Here is an 18,882-nt window from a genome sequence, read left to right as displayed (position 1 = left end):
CAAGACACAAAGATGTCATCAAATACGCGTGATATCACATTGGCTATACAACAGACAAGCTGGAACAATTTCAGACCCCAGTAGAGTTCTCCCTTGCCACGAATCACACCCCGATATGTGATCTTTGTGGACAGGTTGATGTGATTCCTTGTGGTTGGTGTAAGAGATCACTACGTTTACAAAATTTATATGTGGAATATCATTATTGTGACACATTTATAGTGTAAGATATTGTGCTTAAGAAACTGTTGGTCTGTGTTATAAGGTGGTGGATAGTACTTGCAATATGTATTTCTTCTTTGCACGTCTAACATATGCATTTATACTTTCATCCGAATTGTTTGTGATCATTTGTGGATTGTGACCTTTCTAAACGATCTGGTTTAATTTGGTTGCGGATGTGGCTCCCCTTAGAACAGTTTTTTCCGCTGGAAATAACAAATACGTATTCTTTACTTGTATATCTAGTATGTACAAACGCCTTTTCTGCAAAATATTCCTGTTCGTTTGGAGATTTCGAGCTTTTCTGAAAATATTTCAAGACGGGCTTAGGCCCCTTCAAACCGCTTTTCCACAGAAAAGAAAATAATACGTATTTCTTACTTGTAAGGTTAGTATTTGCATGCATAGTTTCCTCGGAATCGCTTGTGGCCTTTTGTCCATTATGGTTTTTGTCATTATTTTTGAAGATATTTAAATGGGGGCCGTTGTTTCCCCCGCAAACGTTTTACCACAAAAGAAAAATACATATTCCTTAATTTTCTATCTACTATGTGTATACGCCTTTTTCTGCAAATTGCTCATATTCTTTAGGAAATGTCGAGCTTTTTTGAAAATAATTGGGAAGGGCTTAGGCCCCTTCAAACAGTTTTTTCGCAGAAACGAAAAAATACGAGTAACTTTATTTTTGTCTAGCATCTACTTGCAAAATTTCGTTGAAATCGGCGTGCAACACTTTACGGATGTTCCATGTCAGTTTCTTACATATTTTGAACCACAAGTTTTCATATTGTATGCAGACTGATTAAAGGTGTAATTATAAGTGGACACTAATGGCGAACTAAAATGTAAACGATACATCTGAGTCATGTTATTGTATTTCTAAGACCATGTTAACATTATCGCGTGGTGGTATTCAGGGATGTGATAGGGTCTAGCAACGACAGCAAATTATGGTGATAGCGAAAATAGAATGAACCCTTGCTTTTGTGTTTCACCTTAAACTGATAGGTACGTTATGTTGTGTCGTTCAAGTGATCATCCTTATTTAACTTCTTAATAGACTACAAAACAGATTCTCAGTTCAATCCATTTATATAAGTACATTGTGTGTTCACGCCTAACTGCAACTTAGGAGCACCGATTTTTATTTTCTCGTTAAGAATATAGCACCGATTTTTATTTTCTCGTTAAGAACATCTTCCCAGTAGTTCAAATAAACTTTACGCTGTGATGGTAATCTTTGAAGTAGAACAATGAAACAGCTTAAGGCGGTTGTTACCCGTTCGCTGAGTCGAGTTTTCCCGTATCTAATAACATTGGAACTTTTTTCATGTTTTTCTCAGCAAGCAATGAACAAATCCTTAGAAAAATTTGCATGGAGTCAGGTCGATAATAAATGATTCATTGCATGAGTTTATAATTTTACTAAAAGCCTCCAATTAAGTTATTCTTTCCCCCTTTTTTTCATGTGAATATTTGCAAAAACGCAATGACGATACTGCGTTCTCTTCTAGCAGGTTGCGGCAAGTAGCTGAGGGTTATTTTGACGTTTGAACATTGTCCAGAGCTGTGAGGGAACCCTTTTCAATAATGACATATTTATGGCATTTCAGTGAGGAGGCGTTTGAGTACGTTTTCTTTGCTGAAAGCAGAAAAAATGAACACAGCGACAACAGATCCATTCTTCTTTACATTAGCTTTTCCCCCCATCAAGTATAGACAGTTTTAAGCAATTAGAAGCGAACTGTCTGTATTGAATAAAGATACCTTTAATGTATACGACAGCTAATGTCACTTTATTATTATTATTATTATTATTATTATTATTATTATTATTATTATTATTATTATTATTATTATTATTATTATTACATTTTTCAAAACATGAAGAGACATACTTTCTTGATTCCAGTGCTCATTCTATCTATATATGGTGTATTTATAATAAACTTCTATACTAGTAAAAGAAAAACTACTTTTATAGTGACGTATCTTGCTAAAAGAACTAATTGTATTTTATTTATTATATTTCAATTTAAAACCAAGTGTATGGTTTGTAACAACGAATAGTGCTCAAAAGAGTACCTATTACCAGTCAACTTTAGATTTCGATCAAACCTAATAATGGACAACACCACCAATATATATTGTATACATTTATTGGATCAAAAGATCCAATATATTTCAGACAAAAATTTTCTTGTAGGCCTTGTATCTCGAGAACTACATATAGCGTACCCAAACTATGACTTAACTCAGTATGATGTACTTATTGCGTAAAAAATACAAAAACTCGGTTTAAGGTTCGTTCAAAAATTTTGTGAGCCCTGATCCACAAAATTCAATATATTTCATTTAATCAAAAATTTTCTTGTACGCCCCATATTTTGACAATTACAAAGTGTGTGTGGCCAAACCAAAACTAACAATTTATTCAGTATGATGTGCTTATTCCGTAAAAGGTACAAAAACCCGATTTAGGGGTCATTTAAAAATTTTTGGGCTCTGATCCAAAAATTCAATATATTTCATCCATTCAAACATTTTCTTGTACGCCCCATATTTTGAGAACTACATATAGTATAGTCAAACCAAAAGTAACAATTTACTCCGCATGATGTGCTTCTTCCGTAAAAAAATACGAAAACTCGTTTTAGGGCCCATTAAAAATTTTGTGAGCCCTGATCCGTAAAATCCAATATATTTCATACAATCAAAAATTTTCTTGTACGCCTTATATCTGGAGAACTGCAGGTAGTGTAGCCAAACCCAAACTAACAATTCACTCAGTATGATGTGCTTATTCCGTAAAAAAATACGAAAAGTAGATTTAGGAGCAGTTGCTAAGTTTTGTGGCCCCTGATCCAAAAACTAATTATTTGGCAGGATCGCAATCTTTTTATGCGCTTTTTGGATCATTTTTAAAATTCTTAGCCAAGATCGCTATGTTTTGATCCATTGTTTGGATTATTCCTAAAATTCTTGTTTTTATATATTTTCTATATTTATATAAAAAGTGATACCAAGAAAATTTAGGAAATCAATTGATCTGATTGAAGATTTGTTTAAATCTATTTTATAGAATCTCTCAGATCTGTTTAACTATATTCCTCTTAACTGCAGATTTTTTTAAAAAGATCTCTTTTTAATTTATATTTGTATTCTTTCTTTACTCACTCATGAAGTATATCTATAACTTTTGTCAATTTTTAAAGTTGCTTCTTAGATAAGTTTCGCGAGTTGTCCGGAAAATTTTGTTATCATCTTATTTGAAGAACTTTTTAAAATGGAATGTGTATGTTTAGAGAACTTGTGGTTTGATCTTACAATGTACGTAGTATAATATAACAAAAAATAGTTTTTATGTACTGTAACGCTGTAATCTCACTTTAATTTGCCATAGTATATTTATCTATCTTTTTTTTGCGTGAAAGTAACATTTGAAAAAATTATTTCTTTTAAAATTTATACATGAAATGAAAATTGCTATGACATACTCATTGTATAAATATATATGAAATGTTAGTGTTTTGTTTGATTTATTTGTATTGATTGAAGTCAATACTTCCAAGTGTAACATTGGCCACTTACCAACAAAATTAAAAAGTCATACACCAGTTCACTTAGCGCGAGCTAGGATCAAACCAAGGACCCCATGCACCACAGATGAACGCTCTACCACTGAGCCACCGCGGTCCCCACACAGGAAATTTATCTGCTATCACAGTCGTCTGCTAATTTATATTTGTATAACCAATCACCAGATGTAAGACAGAAATACATGAGATAGAAGAGGCACCTTGCTACGTTTGAAAGTAACCACAAAAACTCTAATGAGACTAGACGAATATACTAAAAGCAATAAGTTTAGCAAAGAAAGTAAAGAGTGCCCACTCCTTCTCAGTGCCATACATCTGTCCTCGAAAAAGACGAAAGGGCTAGAAAATTTTATTCCACAGATGTGATATGGATGGCTAGCTTGAATTTTCCTCACGCTGCTAACACAAACAGGAAGAAACAATGATCGCACTGTTGCAAATCTTCACATGAAAAAAAGGGGGAATGAATAACTTAATTGGAGGCTTTAGAATAAAATTATAAGCTCACATAACGAATCCTTTATTATCGACCTGACTCCATGCAAGTTTTTGTAAGGATTTGTTCATTGCTTGCTGAGAAAAACACGAAAAAAGTTCCTGTGTTATTAGATAGAGGAAAACTCGACTCAGCGAAGAGGTACCAACCGCCTTAACAGGTTGTGTTGAGGTCCGTTAACGTAACGTTTTATATTTACTTCTGTGAAGTGCACTGGATCTTAAAAATCTAGTAGTATGTACACACAGTTCCATAAAGGATGAGCGCATTCTATATTACTATTTTGAGGCAAAATTTTTCTCAGACCAACTTCGGGTACCTTCGGAAATAAGTAAACCAAAGTTGCTGGTTCAAACATCCAAGCCAATCTAGCAATAGGGAAAAAAATGTGCAGATGTATTTTCTTACGTACAGCATGTGCAAACTACTGAAATTCGCGTACGGATTGCACGAGGTTGTATTATGATATGAGCTGTCAGCCCCAGATGTGTGCTTAGTTGTGTGTGGAGTAGCGTAGTGTGCAGTTGACGCGAAGATAACGTTACTCACTACAGAGGAGGAGGTGTTTTCTGTTGAGCACTATTTCGACTCATACGGTGTGAAGCAGCATCTCACTGCAAAAGATAAGAGAGTATCTCTACTGTATTGCTCTAGACCTATGAAATATGAATATGAAGATTTCATTAGCAACATATGGTTCAGTAATGGAAACCATGTGCACCTGGATCGGTACATTAATCGACAGTGGATTGTTGATCCATTCTTCCATGATTTGAGTGGTTTTTGCTGTACCAAAAATCTGTCGTTACAATAAAAATACATGAAGCAAAACAGAGCTACTGGCCACACTACAAGTGAGTCACTTCTGTCTATGTGAGTTTGGATATTGCATGATTTCTCATGAAACATATTTTCCATATCTTTCCCACTTCTCTGACCTCACGGCTTCAGACGCCTACATATGGAGTATGCTGAAGGATGCACTTTTCCAAACAGATAATCCCCTACCATTATACCGTAGTTAAGAGTCGGCGGGACTCAAGTGACCTTGACAAATCGAAGATATCAGCCTTTCACAGTTTATCTTCGCAGTACAAAGTGTTTCCTTATTTTGGCAACAAATGGGGTTGTTGCTGAAATGCCGCCAAAGCAAATGGCACCCCTCTTCTTCCTTCTTTTCCCCTGCATGTGGTCAAAGTTGGACAGCGCAGGAGGGGGTGGTTACGGCTGCAAATGAGACAGAAGGATGAAATTCCTTGTTTTCGCTAAAAGAGAAACAGAACTGAAGAAAAAATAAAGACGGATCAACATGATATCAACCCTCAGCCCCGCGTCTAGAGAGCCACTCAAATATCTACAACGATCACAAACATACCATAGAGAACTAAAGCACTTGTCGCCTGCCTCTTTCTCAAAGGATTCTACCTATGGTAAATAACACAATAGTGCAGGAATAGTCTGATATAAAATGAAGAACCATACCAATATTTAAAAAAAAGGGAGAGTCGATATTCTAATTTATTAGAGCCTTCGTGGTTTAAAAAACTTGGAATTGAAAGGCAGAAAACCCAGGCAAAGATCTGAAATGTATTTACAATGTGACTCTTTTTTAGTGGAATCCATTTCCTTGTTTATTTATTTATTTATTTTTTCAAAATATGACCACCGGATTTACCCTCTCACCTTCATATTCGATACCAGTGGCTGACAATCCTGAGTTTTCCCTATCACAACTGGAAAGGGCCGCAATGTTACATTCAGCCTTGGGGACCGGCTTAGAAGGACAGGAGGGAGCATATATCCTGCTTGGTGTTGGTTTTTATTTGGGGAAATAGACCACTTCATTAACAATATAATTAAAAGATGTGTCACCTTCTTCAGGAAGGTACACTCATGTCCAAAATTATTGTCGCAGATCTATAAATATGTTGTTGTAGGAATATAATTTGATAACGAATTCATCCGGTATTTCTTATAATGTTAGTATGTGTACAATCGGCAGAGACATGTATGTGGCAAATTTCATGTCAAACGAGCAGTAAATAAGAACAATAAAACGAAAATAAAACTTTCGTGTCCACTCAGCAACATTTTGTTTTACTCATTCTAATTTTCGTATTTATAAATATTTTTATATGAAATTTACCACATATACATTTCCCAATTGTACACATAGTATCAGTAGTAAAAGTACCCAGCAAAATCATTATTACATTATACTCTTACAAGAAGACAGTTAGAGATATGCAACAATCATTTTGGACATGAGTGTACAATGACGTAACAGGTGTTTGTTTCAAACATTGAATAAGTGTTCGTATAAATTTCCTAATGTCATAGAACTAAGAACTGTTGCAGAGCGACGTAAGTCCGGTGACAATACAACATTCCATTGTTACTTTCAAACTTTGCAATATATCTATTTATTTTAAAAGCAAATTTTAATATGTTTTTATTTTCAACTTCTTTATCCTAAAATAAATAATAGTCTTTAACCAGCCCTGGTTTCCCTGGTTGCACATCACTTTAGGATTTGGAAAATGTGTCCAACGAATAAAAAAATGATAAAACACCTTTTAAAGACATTATTTTGTTAATCAATTCGCACTAAAAAGTTACAAATAATTTTGTTTATGCAAGACTAAATAAAAAGAATGGGACGCGTCATTTTAAGAATTTATAAAGTAACTTTAAGCCTATGTTAGGGTGCATCTCATTTTTTTAGTCATGCATAAACAAAATTGTTTTTTACTTTTAAGTGCGACTTGATTAATGAAAGAATTTCTTTAAAATGTTTATTATCTTTTTTATTATTGTTAATGTTTCCATCCTTGGCATAGGGTGTTTATTTTGATAAGGTACCGTATGATGCTTTTCTATACTACTAGGGTATATTAAAATTTAGTTTCCTATGCGTTACTACATACATTAAAGAGCACTTTTTTTTTAAGAATTACTACCGAATATAGAGTGTTTCTCCGCTAATAAGAGGGAGACTGATTGAGAGTACCAAACACCACTATCGTTGATTGAGAAATATTTAGGTGTCGACACTGATGAGCAATATCTACATTTGAATTTGAGTGTTTTATGGACTTTAGACAATTGATTCAGACCGGGATCCATGGGGGACGTAATGTTAGAAGCAAGTAGTCCAGTCCCTAATTTGAATGCCTGGAATGAGTAAGGACTCTTCCCCCTTGGTAAAACCTGCCAAAATTAGAAGCAATATCAAAGAAACACTGCTTCGAAAAGAGATAGAGAAAACATGCATAAATAGATAGTCAGAGTCGGATTTAGGTTTAGTGGGGCCCCAAGCTGTTTAAGGTAATGGGGCCCTTTATGTGTCCAGATGAACATAGGCACCCTACATACAGAAATAAAGAAACTAGAGATAATTTAGGAAGCAGACTAGCAGAAGGAGCCCCATTAATTACATGGAGCCCCATGAATGTAGGCTACACAGTAGGAAGCATTGTTGCTAAATATATTTAAATTTTATTTTATTTTTTTAAATTTTCTTATATTGTAGAAATGTATATCCAGTTTTTCTTTAGATTTTGGAGCCCCCAAGAGAGCGGGGCCCTGAGCTATAGCTTGTCCGGCACTGTAAATAGTATACATATACAGGCGCGGATCCAAGAGTGGCTATAGAGGCTATAGCCCCCTTCCACTTGACGCTCAGGTATACACTGGATAAAATGGGCTTCAATTCTGTTTACTCTGGATAAAGAGGCAAACTATGGTTTAGCTCCGCCCTTGATCATATCCTGGATCCGCCACTGTATATATATATATATATATATATATAATATCAAGGCCGGCCTTAGACCGATTGCTCCCAATCGGGCCCCGCGCTAGAGTCGTCTACTCTACTGTCCAGTCTAATCTACTCTCCAGTACCGTTTTAACAGTATATTAGGCTCAAAGGAAACAAGTGTGTTGTGGTCCCTATGACTAAATTTTGCTCCTAATACATGTCATTATGTTCGCGAGGCCCCCAGTCAAGTGAATCTATTCTGCTACTCTCGGTTATCAAGTACACACAACAGCATATTACAATACAGGTATATCCATGGACTCCACAAGGGAAGGTATTGCATCTCCCTAACAAGTAAATGAATAGTTTATATTAAGTTTCAGGGCATAAGCAAATATTTTCTGAATTTAATGCTGCAGTCGTTTCTTTAGTTTTTTTATGTTTATAACTTCTGTTGTAAAAATAGATATTATGTCTAGGGAGTATCTTGCACACCTCAACACTCCCCTAAATTTCCTTACACGCATCCCTGGGCGTAAAAATATTGTTTTCTTTGAGTTTGTGTAAAAATGTATATCATTATTCTGGGTGCACATGCACACCCCTTTTATTTTGAACACCCCACTAAGTAAAAGTTCCTGGCGTTTTTACTGATTACGTCATGTGATACTACCGAGATGGTATCAAATAAATCAGCCTCAGTGCGAGCTCTTTGCATATCGTTTCTCTTATTATATTTATATTAAAAATTCAAAACCATAAGACAAACTTTGCCCTCTCCTGCGAAAAATCCCGTGGATTCTTTTTCTTTTGAAAAATGAAGTCAGGAAAAGCGAATGTATACTAGTGCATACTGAATAGGTGGCTGCTTATGAAGATTTATGTTCTAACTAGAAGAATCCAATGAAGAATATGCCATTCATCTGCAATCAGTTCCTTGAAGTTTGTAATCTTCTCATCAACATTTCATTTTGTCTACAGTCGATGACGATTTCAAGCTGATTATACCTTTCATAAGTAGCTACCTACGATGTTCTCACTAGCGTACATTAGGTTTCCCTGACTTCAATTGTTTTCAAAAAGATACAGCTGTCTTTCTCGTAAAAGTCTACCCCAATTTGATATATTACATGTGACCGCCTTCCTATTAAAAAGAAAATAGAAGTTAAGTGAGATACAAGATGGCACACATGATAAGCATACCCTCAAATAGATGTCTACTTCCCCCGGTGTCGGTTAATGTGGTTTTGGTTTTCATCTGTTTACCCATTTTAACAATAAAAGGAAATTTTCAAATTTAAAACGCATTGTTATGGCTTGTTCTGGTCAGTCAGGTTTTTCGCCACTGCGGCCATCTTTATGGACAGAAGCACTTTAAATTTTGCTTACGCTCACTGCTCTGCCAAGTTGGTCAAGAAACTAAATTTCGACATCGATAAGTTTACTTGTAAGAGATGAAAACTATAAAATACTGGTACAGAACCTTCTTAAAAAATTGCGAAGCACAAGGGTGAAACATGTATTTTAAAAATTCATTCACTGTCTGTATTGACATTTGAGTTAGACCCTATATATATATATATATATATATATATATATATATATATATATATATATATATATATATATATATATATATATATATATATATATATATATACAGGCTCTACATATCTTGGTGCAAATTAGTTATAAACCCGGTGCTCCACAAAATGTTCCCAATCGGGCCCCGCACCACCTAAGGCCGGCCTTGATGTATATAATATGTGTGTGTCTCTTATTGTACCACGGAAGCTGATGAAAGAGCTCTATATTATTCTTGATTTTTTTTGACAGGTAAACAAAGAATATTTCGGGGATTAATCTACCTTAAAGATTATAATAATGTATCTTATCTTTTCTCTTGCATGTATATTCTCAGTCCTGCAGGAAGTTTTCATTTCTTTCTTGGAATACATAAACAAAGACTTTGGTTCGGCTTCTCCTTCAGAAATCTTTGTCGAAAAGTTGACTTCCTAAATTACTTCTCATAGAAACCATCTAGAAATACACTGTACTGCTGAAAGAGAAACCATCAACTAAAGAGGTCATAAATTTTGCCATTCCTCGTGTTTGATGTTCCCGTTCTTCACAATGATTTCCTTCCTCCCGCCCCTGTTAAGAAGTTCAAAGTAGGTTTTCGAAAGGACTGGCTCCCGCTGAGAAGGAAAGTGGGATGAGGAATGACTATAGTGCCATCTACCAGTTAGACGGCCAAGTACGTGAACACGAAAAAATCTGATTTCTGATTTCTGTAGATTCAGTGATAAAGGATATAATTTCTCATCGATTGTGTAATGGATGTATTTGGAAACAGCGAAAAAATAGTACAGTAGCGCACAAATACAAAGACAGTACTCCATTCTCAAAAAAGTCCGACGTTTTTAGCTCTTTTCCTTACTGTAATAAAACAGAAGACTTTTCCCCCTAATTTTGATAATTTTCTTATGGGAATTTGGATTATAATTATCTGTATTTATAAGAAAATATCACGCACAGAGTTCAAATTGCACCTTTAAAATGAGAAGCATCATAGTGAGTGAGCTATTGAGACATTTTTGCGAAACAACTAAATGAAACCATGATTTCCCTAAAAAGTGACTGAGATCCCATGTTAAATTGAACACCAATATTCCGGCCGCTGTGGCTCACTCCTTCTCCCTCTAAAAAAATGAAAAGATTCGGCCATTTGTTTTGTCATTCCAGCAACCCGGTTTACTAACAGGTTCATCCATCTAGAGGATCGTTATGAAGATCATGTGGTCAACATTTTGAGCACACGCTGTACAGGAGCGATTCCTTCTTAAATTTGCAATATGTGTTCAAAACATTTATTTGACATCCATCCATTTAACAATATTTCTTATGCTTTATTATGTTGTACAACAAATTAAGAAATGTCAACGATATAATTTCAGTACTGTTTGTTTTGCCGCATACTGTATAATAAGACATGTTGAGATGGTATTAAGTTAGAAAAGAGTAACACTGATTGAAATACTTAATGATACAATACTTCGAAACTATATAATCACAAGCTCCTTTTGTCATTTTGATTTCCATATGTAAATGAATATTTCCATACATAAAAGAACGAAAGGAAAGACAACGAACATAATTCTCGCATACGTGGTAAAATAAAAGAGAAAGGAGAACAAGAAAACAGCGTTGCCAATGGATATGAATGTATTGCGATGGAAATCCATTTATAGTTTGTTAGAATAGCTCGCCTAGAGAGTGTTAAACTGTTGTAGTTCAAATTGTAAAGTTGTGAGTTCGATTTCCATTTGGGTCAATTCTCTTTGGTGTGAAATTCTTTTCTCCGCAATGCATGAAAATTTATATAAAATAACTACTTTAAAATACCTCAGGTATATACAAATTTTATTCATATAATCGTTTCAGAAAATAAGTAATCATTATAATTAAAATATAATATCTGAGATGTGATAGGTGTTGACAGAACATCGGTATAATATATGTGAATGTTAAATAAAAGTAAGAAAATCGTGTACTAGCAATAAAAAGTGTAGTGTATTTATCGGCACCTATTTGTCATATACAGGTTACTTCTCAATATTCTCATTACATGATATCATTTAAGAACTTGAAATATATTCCGAGGCGTAAAGTGAAGATATAAACAGAGAATATCCCAAGTCGGATCGTGGTTCCGGACAAACAACTCAATAGCCCCATACACTCATAAGACGTTGCTGATCCCCAAAGGTCACGTGAAGAGACAAATTGTGCTTTTACAAGGCAAAACTTATTTTCTTTATATAGGTTTTCAGTTTAATACTGTAATACGCTTTTGTATATGGAAATGGTGACGCTTTGGTCGCTCTCTATATATACACCGTACACATATATATCTTTGAGTGTTGCGGAATATCCCAAGTTTAATACAACATTTGGAACAGATATGAGTACCATTGTCATCGAACACTGGAAATTCAGTCATGTTTCTTTACATTGGGTTTTTGTGTGTTCATGTTAGTTCACTGGTAGAGTGCGGGATTACCAATTGTCTGGTCTTAAGTTCAAGTTCTGCAGATTTTTTTAAATAGTACAATTGCACCAAAATTAGATATAAAGAATGGTTTACTCCTAGAAATATTTTCAAAAATTTAGGTAGCCCTGAAAATTGCTATTTTCGGGGGTCAAGGTGGGAACCTTAACATTGTGCCCAAACCCTTCTAAATTTATTACATGTTCCATTCTTCTGGGTATGACATATATTAAATGGGTAATAAATCTCTCTATTTCCCCTACGTCCAGCTATGTCTCAGAGACAAGGTCACAAAAGTCATCCAGAGTACTTGGTGAATCTGCCTCAGGTCAACTGTCCCTTAAAGTGTGCTCCATATCCGCCCACGTATTTTCCATTGAATTGAGGTCTGCTTCACGAGGCGGCCAGTCAATTATATCCATCTCAGGATATCCTGCGAATCATTCCTGAACTACATGGAAAGTAGGTATTGGCGACTGGTCTTGCTGGAACTGAATTACACCATCAGGTTGAAGTATTCGTACGGATGGGACCATGATGTTACTCAAAATGTCTAAGCTCATAATGTCTAAATATTGAACAATGTGCTTCAATTCTGTGAAGCTGTCCTGCACAAACCCAACCCCAACATGAAATAGATACCTGGCCAGTGAGATTGCAGCAGCCTCATATCCATGGTGATTTTGGGTGCCTCTCGGACGATACTCAAAACGGCGTACCTCATTCGATGTTGTGAATATGGATTCATCGTATCATCCGAACATCCGAATCAAATGTATTTCATTTGATAAACGTAACAAAGATATGTTCATGCACAAAAAACTGGTGCCATTGACAACGAAGTAAGTCCTTGAGGACCATTAACCCTGTTAGTATAAAGAAAATCGTTGACTCGCAGTGAAATAGCTATCGCATCAACACTGTTCGTTGGTAAGTCATGCTTTATACTGCAATCTCTTCAGCATGAAACTAACTTTAGAGAGGTGCTATGTATTGGGGCCTATAACGTGCTTGAACAGGGAAAATTGGTAGAATGTCTGGAAAACTCACTCCAAAAATCCCTCCCATCAACTTTAGACTCCTCAGAAGTGTCCCCGGGTATGTGTGTACACAGTCCAAGTGTATCTTGAAAAATACTATAGGGGATAAGAAATGAGTGTACCAAGTTTTGTTTTGATAGACGGAATAGATATGAGGGGAAAGGTTGAATACCAATACGCTCTGTACATACAAAACCGAACTTACGATCTGACCTGTAGAAAGATCATATAAAAATATAAATGCAGGACTAGGTTTGATTCGGATATCCGGATGATACGTTCATGCCAGTTCCTTGTGAGAAAACTACTGTTCTCCTAGTTTCAATCCACATTCGCATGTGTAAACGTGAGTTTTTCCATCGCGGTAGCAACACGGCTACGAACTCAGTATGACGAACCCTCAGGAGTGCTGTTTGCTTACTACCAGGAAAGTGGGATGCTTGCCTTAGCTGTCTAGACGTCCTTAGTGGGTCTAACCGGGCTGTTTTCTAATCTTGCATCTTCCGCCTCAGTACACACATGAGAACGACCAGGACATAAATTACCAATTTGACCGGTAGTATCATATTACCGAATTCCACGTCCTCCTATAGAGGGCGAGATTTCTACTCGCGTACTGGCTGGAGTTGCAGAATAGCCTTCCAACCCCAATAAAGTACTTACTGTTGTACGTCTATTCATAGTTACCAATGCTCCGAGCTGTGATCACGAAGCAATAGGTTAAGGTAAGCAAGTGATTATTTACTTGAAAGACACCATATTGTGAGAAACGAATTGGTCAACGACTCGTGAACGAAATATTAAAATGATGCAAGAAATAATAATATTAAGAAAAATTTCCATAAATGAGTGCTAACACATACGAAAAGCTGTTTAAAAAATAAATTGTTATACTTCTTTTACACGTGTAAAAACATATACCATATTCCAAACAGATTGAGCGACATGATGTTTTGAGACAAACACTTTCAAAGTCAAACTTCGGGTATCTTTGGAAAACAGTAAACCAAATATGCTGGTTCAAACCTCCAAGCCAAACTTAGCAACCGGAAAAAATGTGCAGATGCGTTTTTCTTCTTTTAAATACAATAAGACATGTAGAATATGGTATTAAGCGTAGAAGAAAGTAACATTGATTGAAATACTTAATAATACAATATTTCGAAACCATGTATTCACATGCTTGTTTTGTCATTTTGATTTTCATATGTAAAAGAACATCTATATATATAAAAGAGAACGCACAAATCCTTTGTTCCCTCATCACGCTAATACGGCTGAACCAATTTCTTTCATTTTTGGGGGGTTATTAGGATTTGGACCCTAGATGGTTTTTATCATATCACTTTAATTTTTAATTACCAGTGTCTTGAGATAATTGACCATTCAAGTGTCCATAACGTACAAATCCTTTGTTAGTTCATCATAGGTATAAAAATAAACGTATTTATATGCAACCCGCATGACCGTGTCACTCGGCGGGTTAACATAAATGACAGGCGATATAATGTTAACATTTACTGTAATCTACTATGGTTTTTATCATATCACTTGAAAGCGAAAAAGTAAAAATTATCTAAGTAACAAAGTTTATTGCGTTCCGGGGTGACCGCAGCGAAGCGGGGCGGGTTAACATAAATGACAGGCGATATAATGTTAACATTTACTGCAATCTTCTATGGTTTTTATCATATCACTTGAAAGCGAAAAAGTAAAAATTATCTAAGTAACAACGTTTATTGCGTTCCGGGGTGACCGCAGCGAAGCGGGGTGAACGCTGCTAGTTTATTTATATATGTAAAACATTTCCATATGTAAAAGAATAAAACGAAAGACGTCGAACATAATTCTCGCAGGTGTAAACAAAAGACAAAGGAGAATAAAAAAGGTCGTTTGCTATGGATATGAATGTAATTGTCTTGTAAATCCAGTTACATTTCATTAGAAGGAGCACGCCTAAAGTGCTCATGTTAGCTCAGTGGTAAATCGTTACTGCTTTGCCAACGTGTAACACGTTTTGATATCGTTCAGTGCTTCCAGATACTGTACTTTTCAACGTTAGCATAAGCAACTGCACGTCTTTTATTACAAATTTAAAGATAAGAAAGATTCAGAAGGTTAAAATTATTAATAATCAATAAGAATTTTTGTTGCTATTGGAAAAGGAAAACGGACAATTTATTACTTTATGGATATATTTCAACAACTTTTAGGAACTACATGACTTATAGAAAACATTGTAATTTTCATAAACGTTTCGAATAAAGTACCTTTACAATCCATTTGTACCCAATTTCTTAAACATATATGTAAGTTATATCGCTCCATTAAGTTTCTTTGATACTAAAATGTGAAACTTTAATATATATATATATATATATATATATATATATATATATATATATATATATATATATATATATATATATATATATATATATATATATATATATATCGATATGAGCTTATGTAAAAGCACTTATCTTACAATCAATAATGGTAAACAAAAACTTAATATACGTATACAATCCTGAATTAAACAGCAGTAAAATGCTTGTTTTCAAACATGTGTTTGATCATCCACTCTAGTTCATTCGCCTGTTTCTTCGTTTCCACTTTAATCTGAACAAGAACTTCTTTTCTGGAATACATTCTCAAAGGACAACACTTGAAGTGAATGCTGTTGCCGTCTTCACTTATCTCTGTCCACTCAAAAATTAAAGTTTCTAAAATAATTTCTTTAGGGGAATCTTCAGAAACTAAAACCAATTTAAAATATAAAGGTATAATCTCTTCACTATAAAATGACATGCGTATGAAATATAATGTTCCGTATCCCATATCTTCTCTAAATTCGGGTACACCGAAAACAAACTGGCCCCTGTAAAATAAAATTGCCTCCAATAAGTGTGAATAGAATAGCGATAAACAATTATTTGCTTTAAAGAAGTTCATACATCAGTCTAATTCAAAATTAATTAAAAACCAACAGCAGCTGACCATAATCTCAACATATTCTGAAACAAATGTGCATAAATCCATAAACTTCTGCATGAGTAACGTAATATTTGCATATTTAATAAAAAGTACAGACTACAGTACTAAGCTTTCTCGCTTCCAATTCTTAAATTTCATCAGTTACGGAAGCATGCTGCAGTTACGGAAATATTCATTTTCGAAATTTGAACAAACATATAATAGGCATCTTCAGAAAACTGTTCGAAGAGCAAACTATCAATTATGCATTTCTTTTCACGAGAAATTATGTATGCTACATTAAAGCGTTATTACAGAAATAATAATGAAATATAAACAAAATCAACTGACAGTTTTTGAGAAGATTTTCTCGAGAAATCTCAGTCCCGAGAGTAAACTCTACCCCTTCAGGATGTTATTATAAAGAATGACCTACGGCACTTTCAAATGACAGGTTTACAGTTTAATAGTTTTAAATGACATGTTTATTCCATAAATAACAAAATCGCCTGAGTCATACTTAAGAAAATTACCCGAAAAAATCAATCCCGAATTAACTACTTCTTGTGGATATATCATGCAAAATGACTCATTCCGTATTAACATTGTTAGTGAAATATTTATTTATGAAATAAAAATAAAATCAAATTTAGAGAAGATTGTGCGGGAACGAACTAACCTTCAATAGTAAACTACTCCCTATGGACTTTTTCCGTGCAAAATGACATGCCGTTTTGCAAGATTTTTCATGGAATATTTACTTATAAAACAAATATAAAAAAGGAGTCACATCGGTGAAAATCGTCCGGAAACAACTCCCCCAATACTTACTAGTATTTTAAACTTTTCATGTTTAAAACCTTATTTATGATATGACATTAACTAAAGGTAACATTCTGTTTGAAACTGTACATATCAGCTTATATGCGTAACTTTGTTACAACAACTACATTAATTTTCCTTTCAACGAAAACTAAATTTCTTCGTTTCAGTGGCTTTGATGGCTGCTTTGCTTATAGGATGCTGCTCAGCAGCAAAAAACGCGGAAGCAAATATATGGGAGATGATTTATTTACTTTCCCTTCTTGCAGTGCCAATATTTCACTGCTCTGATTTTTAAGGAAGATAAAGATATATGATTAAATGTATTTCTAAAATTACTCTTCCAAGCTGCGTTAGTATATTGTAAATATTTTTTAATACTCTCAGAAAATGTTTCTTAAAAATTAACATTCGATCTCAGCGGCAAAATTATCAAATCAATTTGCGCATATTAGAAGAATATTTTATTTACTCACCGTTACTAGCTATATTATTGTTTCTCAGTGGTTTTTGCCGTCATTGGCGACACTTTATTCCCTATCTGAAACACACACATTCAAACCTTTCTATGTTGCTTCAAAGCAATATTACGATACAATGGTATTATTAGAAACACACTTTTCTTCAAAACTGTGAGAACAACTTTTCTGTCGAGATTTGACTTGATTTTTTTAGAGTTCCTTTCAGCGGCGAGGCTATACGGGACGTGGACTAACTGATTAACGTGGAATCCAAAAAATGTAAATGAATATATATAGTTCACTTTTCATTTACTAATCCTGTTTCTTGATTTTGTTCTAACTTTCATTTATTGAATATTGTATACTTGTTCTTTAGTATTTGCAAATAAAAAAAGTTTTATTTCCTAGAGTTGAAAATGGATCCCAAAATGCTTTATGGTCGGAAAGCCTCAAAACCTCTGCGTGAAAGAAGTGACAATTCGGGTCTATTCTAGGGATGGCCAAAAATTTTCGGATCCGGAAATCCCGGATCTTGCCGGATCTCGGATCTGGATCCGAAATTCGGATCTCGGGTCTGGATCCGGATCTCAGATCTTGATTCGTATCCAAACCTACATCTGAAATTGTGATGATAAAATTGAATATCTAAAATTCGTTAAAACTTTTTCGGATTCACTGATATAGTAGGTTGCTGTGCTTTTAAATGTTTCCATAACACGTTTGTTCTACCTTTGTTTTTTATTTTTATTTTAACCTTGCAGTATTTACATGTTGCACTTTCTGTCGAAGTCTCTTTAGTAAAATGTTTCCAAGTTTGATTTCTTCCCATTTCAGAGTATAGTGAACTGTCTGAAAACTGGTGTAAATGGTAACAGATTCTTCTGTTTAGCTCCTCTTCGAAACTTAATGTTAGCTTCACATTGAAAATATTTATTTTATTCTTAGAAAATAAACTTTCTTCTTTTCTCATACACAAATGAAAGATCTTTTAGATAAGGCCCTTCTAATCGCATGAATACTAGACAAAACAAACTCTTTATTGATAGTAGTTTCTGACTCACTAGAGTCCAACCATCAACAAATGTAATAATGAATATCTTTCACTTCGAAGGTATCTATATAACTTACAACAAAAAATATGGACTGGTTGGCGTGGAACAACAGTAGATTTTTAAACATACACACGAGAATTTCAGGAGAGCGATATGGTTGTGTTCGTTGTATGACTTTATTACCTAACTTATGGCTCGCCCTTCTGAGGTCGGGAGTTTGTTGAAGGAGTACATATAAAAAAGATTTCTGTTATTTTTTCTTCACCCTCCAGCTTTCTTTAATCACACATTGGAGGACGTAATCAAAACATATCCATGCATCGTATCATTGAAGCGTTTTGTGTTTTGGATATTAAAGTGTTCAAAAACATTTAACATATTCTCATTTGTTCATGCGATCTCA

At 34.6% G+C, this 18,882-nt stretch overlaps 1 protein-coding gene across 3 annotated transcripts in view; it reads right to left on the bottom strand.

Moving 5' to 3' along the window:
- The window catches only part of LOC145680967 (uncharacterized), a 750,879-nt gene that overhangs the window by 372,466 nt on the left and 359,531 nt on the right, over positions 1-18,882 (bottom strand). Inside the window, exon 3 of one of the 3 annotated variants that reach the window (XM_081752184.1) lies at positions 15,610-16,049. The exons of the other annotated variants lie outside the window; for them this stretch is intronic. Within the exon in view, the coding sequence (XP_081608310.1) occupies positions 15,704-16,049 (346 nt within the window). The 3' untranslated portion in view covers positions 15,610-15,703. Of the gene's footprint in view, positions 1-15,609; positions 16,050-18,882 lie in introns of those variants that run through there. 3 annotated transcript variants of the gene reach the window in all.

Source organism: Thermobia domestica, chromosome 3 (assembly GCF_964235325.1).
Source record: "Thermobia domestica chromosome 3, izTheDome1.hap1.1, whole genome shotgun sequence".
Lineage (NCBI taxonomy): Eukaryota > Metazoa > Arthropoda > Insecta > Zygentoma > Lepismatidae > Thermobia > Thermobia domestica.
This window is presented reverse-complemented; position numbering and strand designations above follow the sequence as displayed.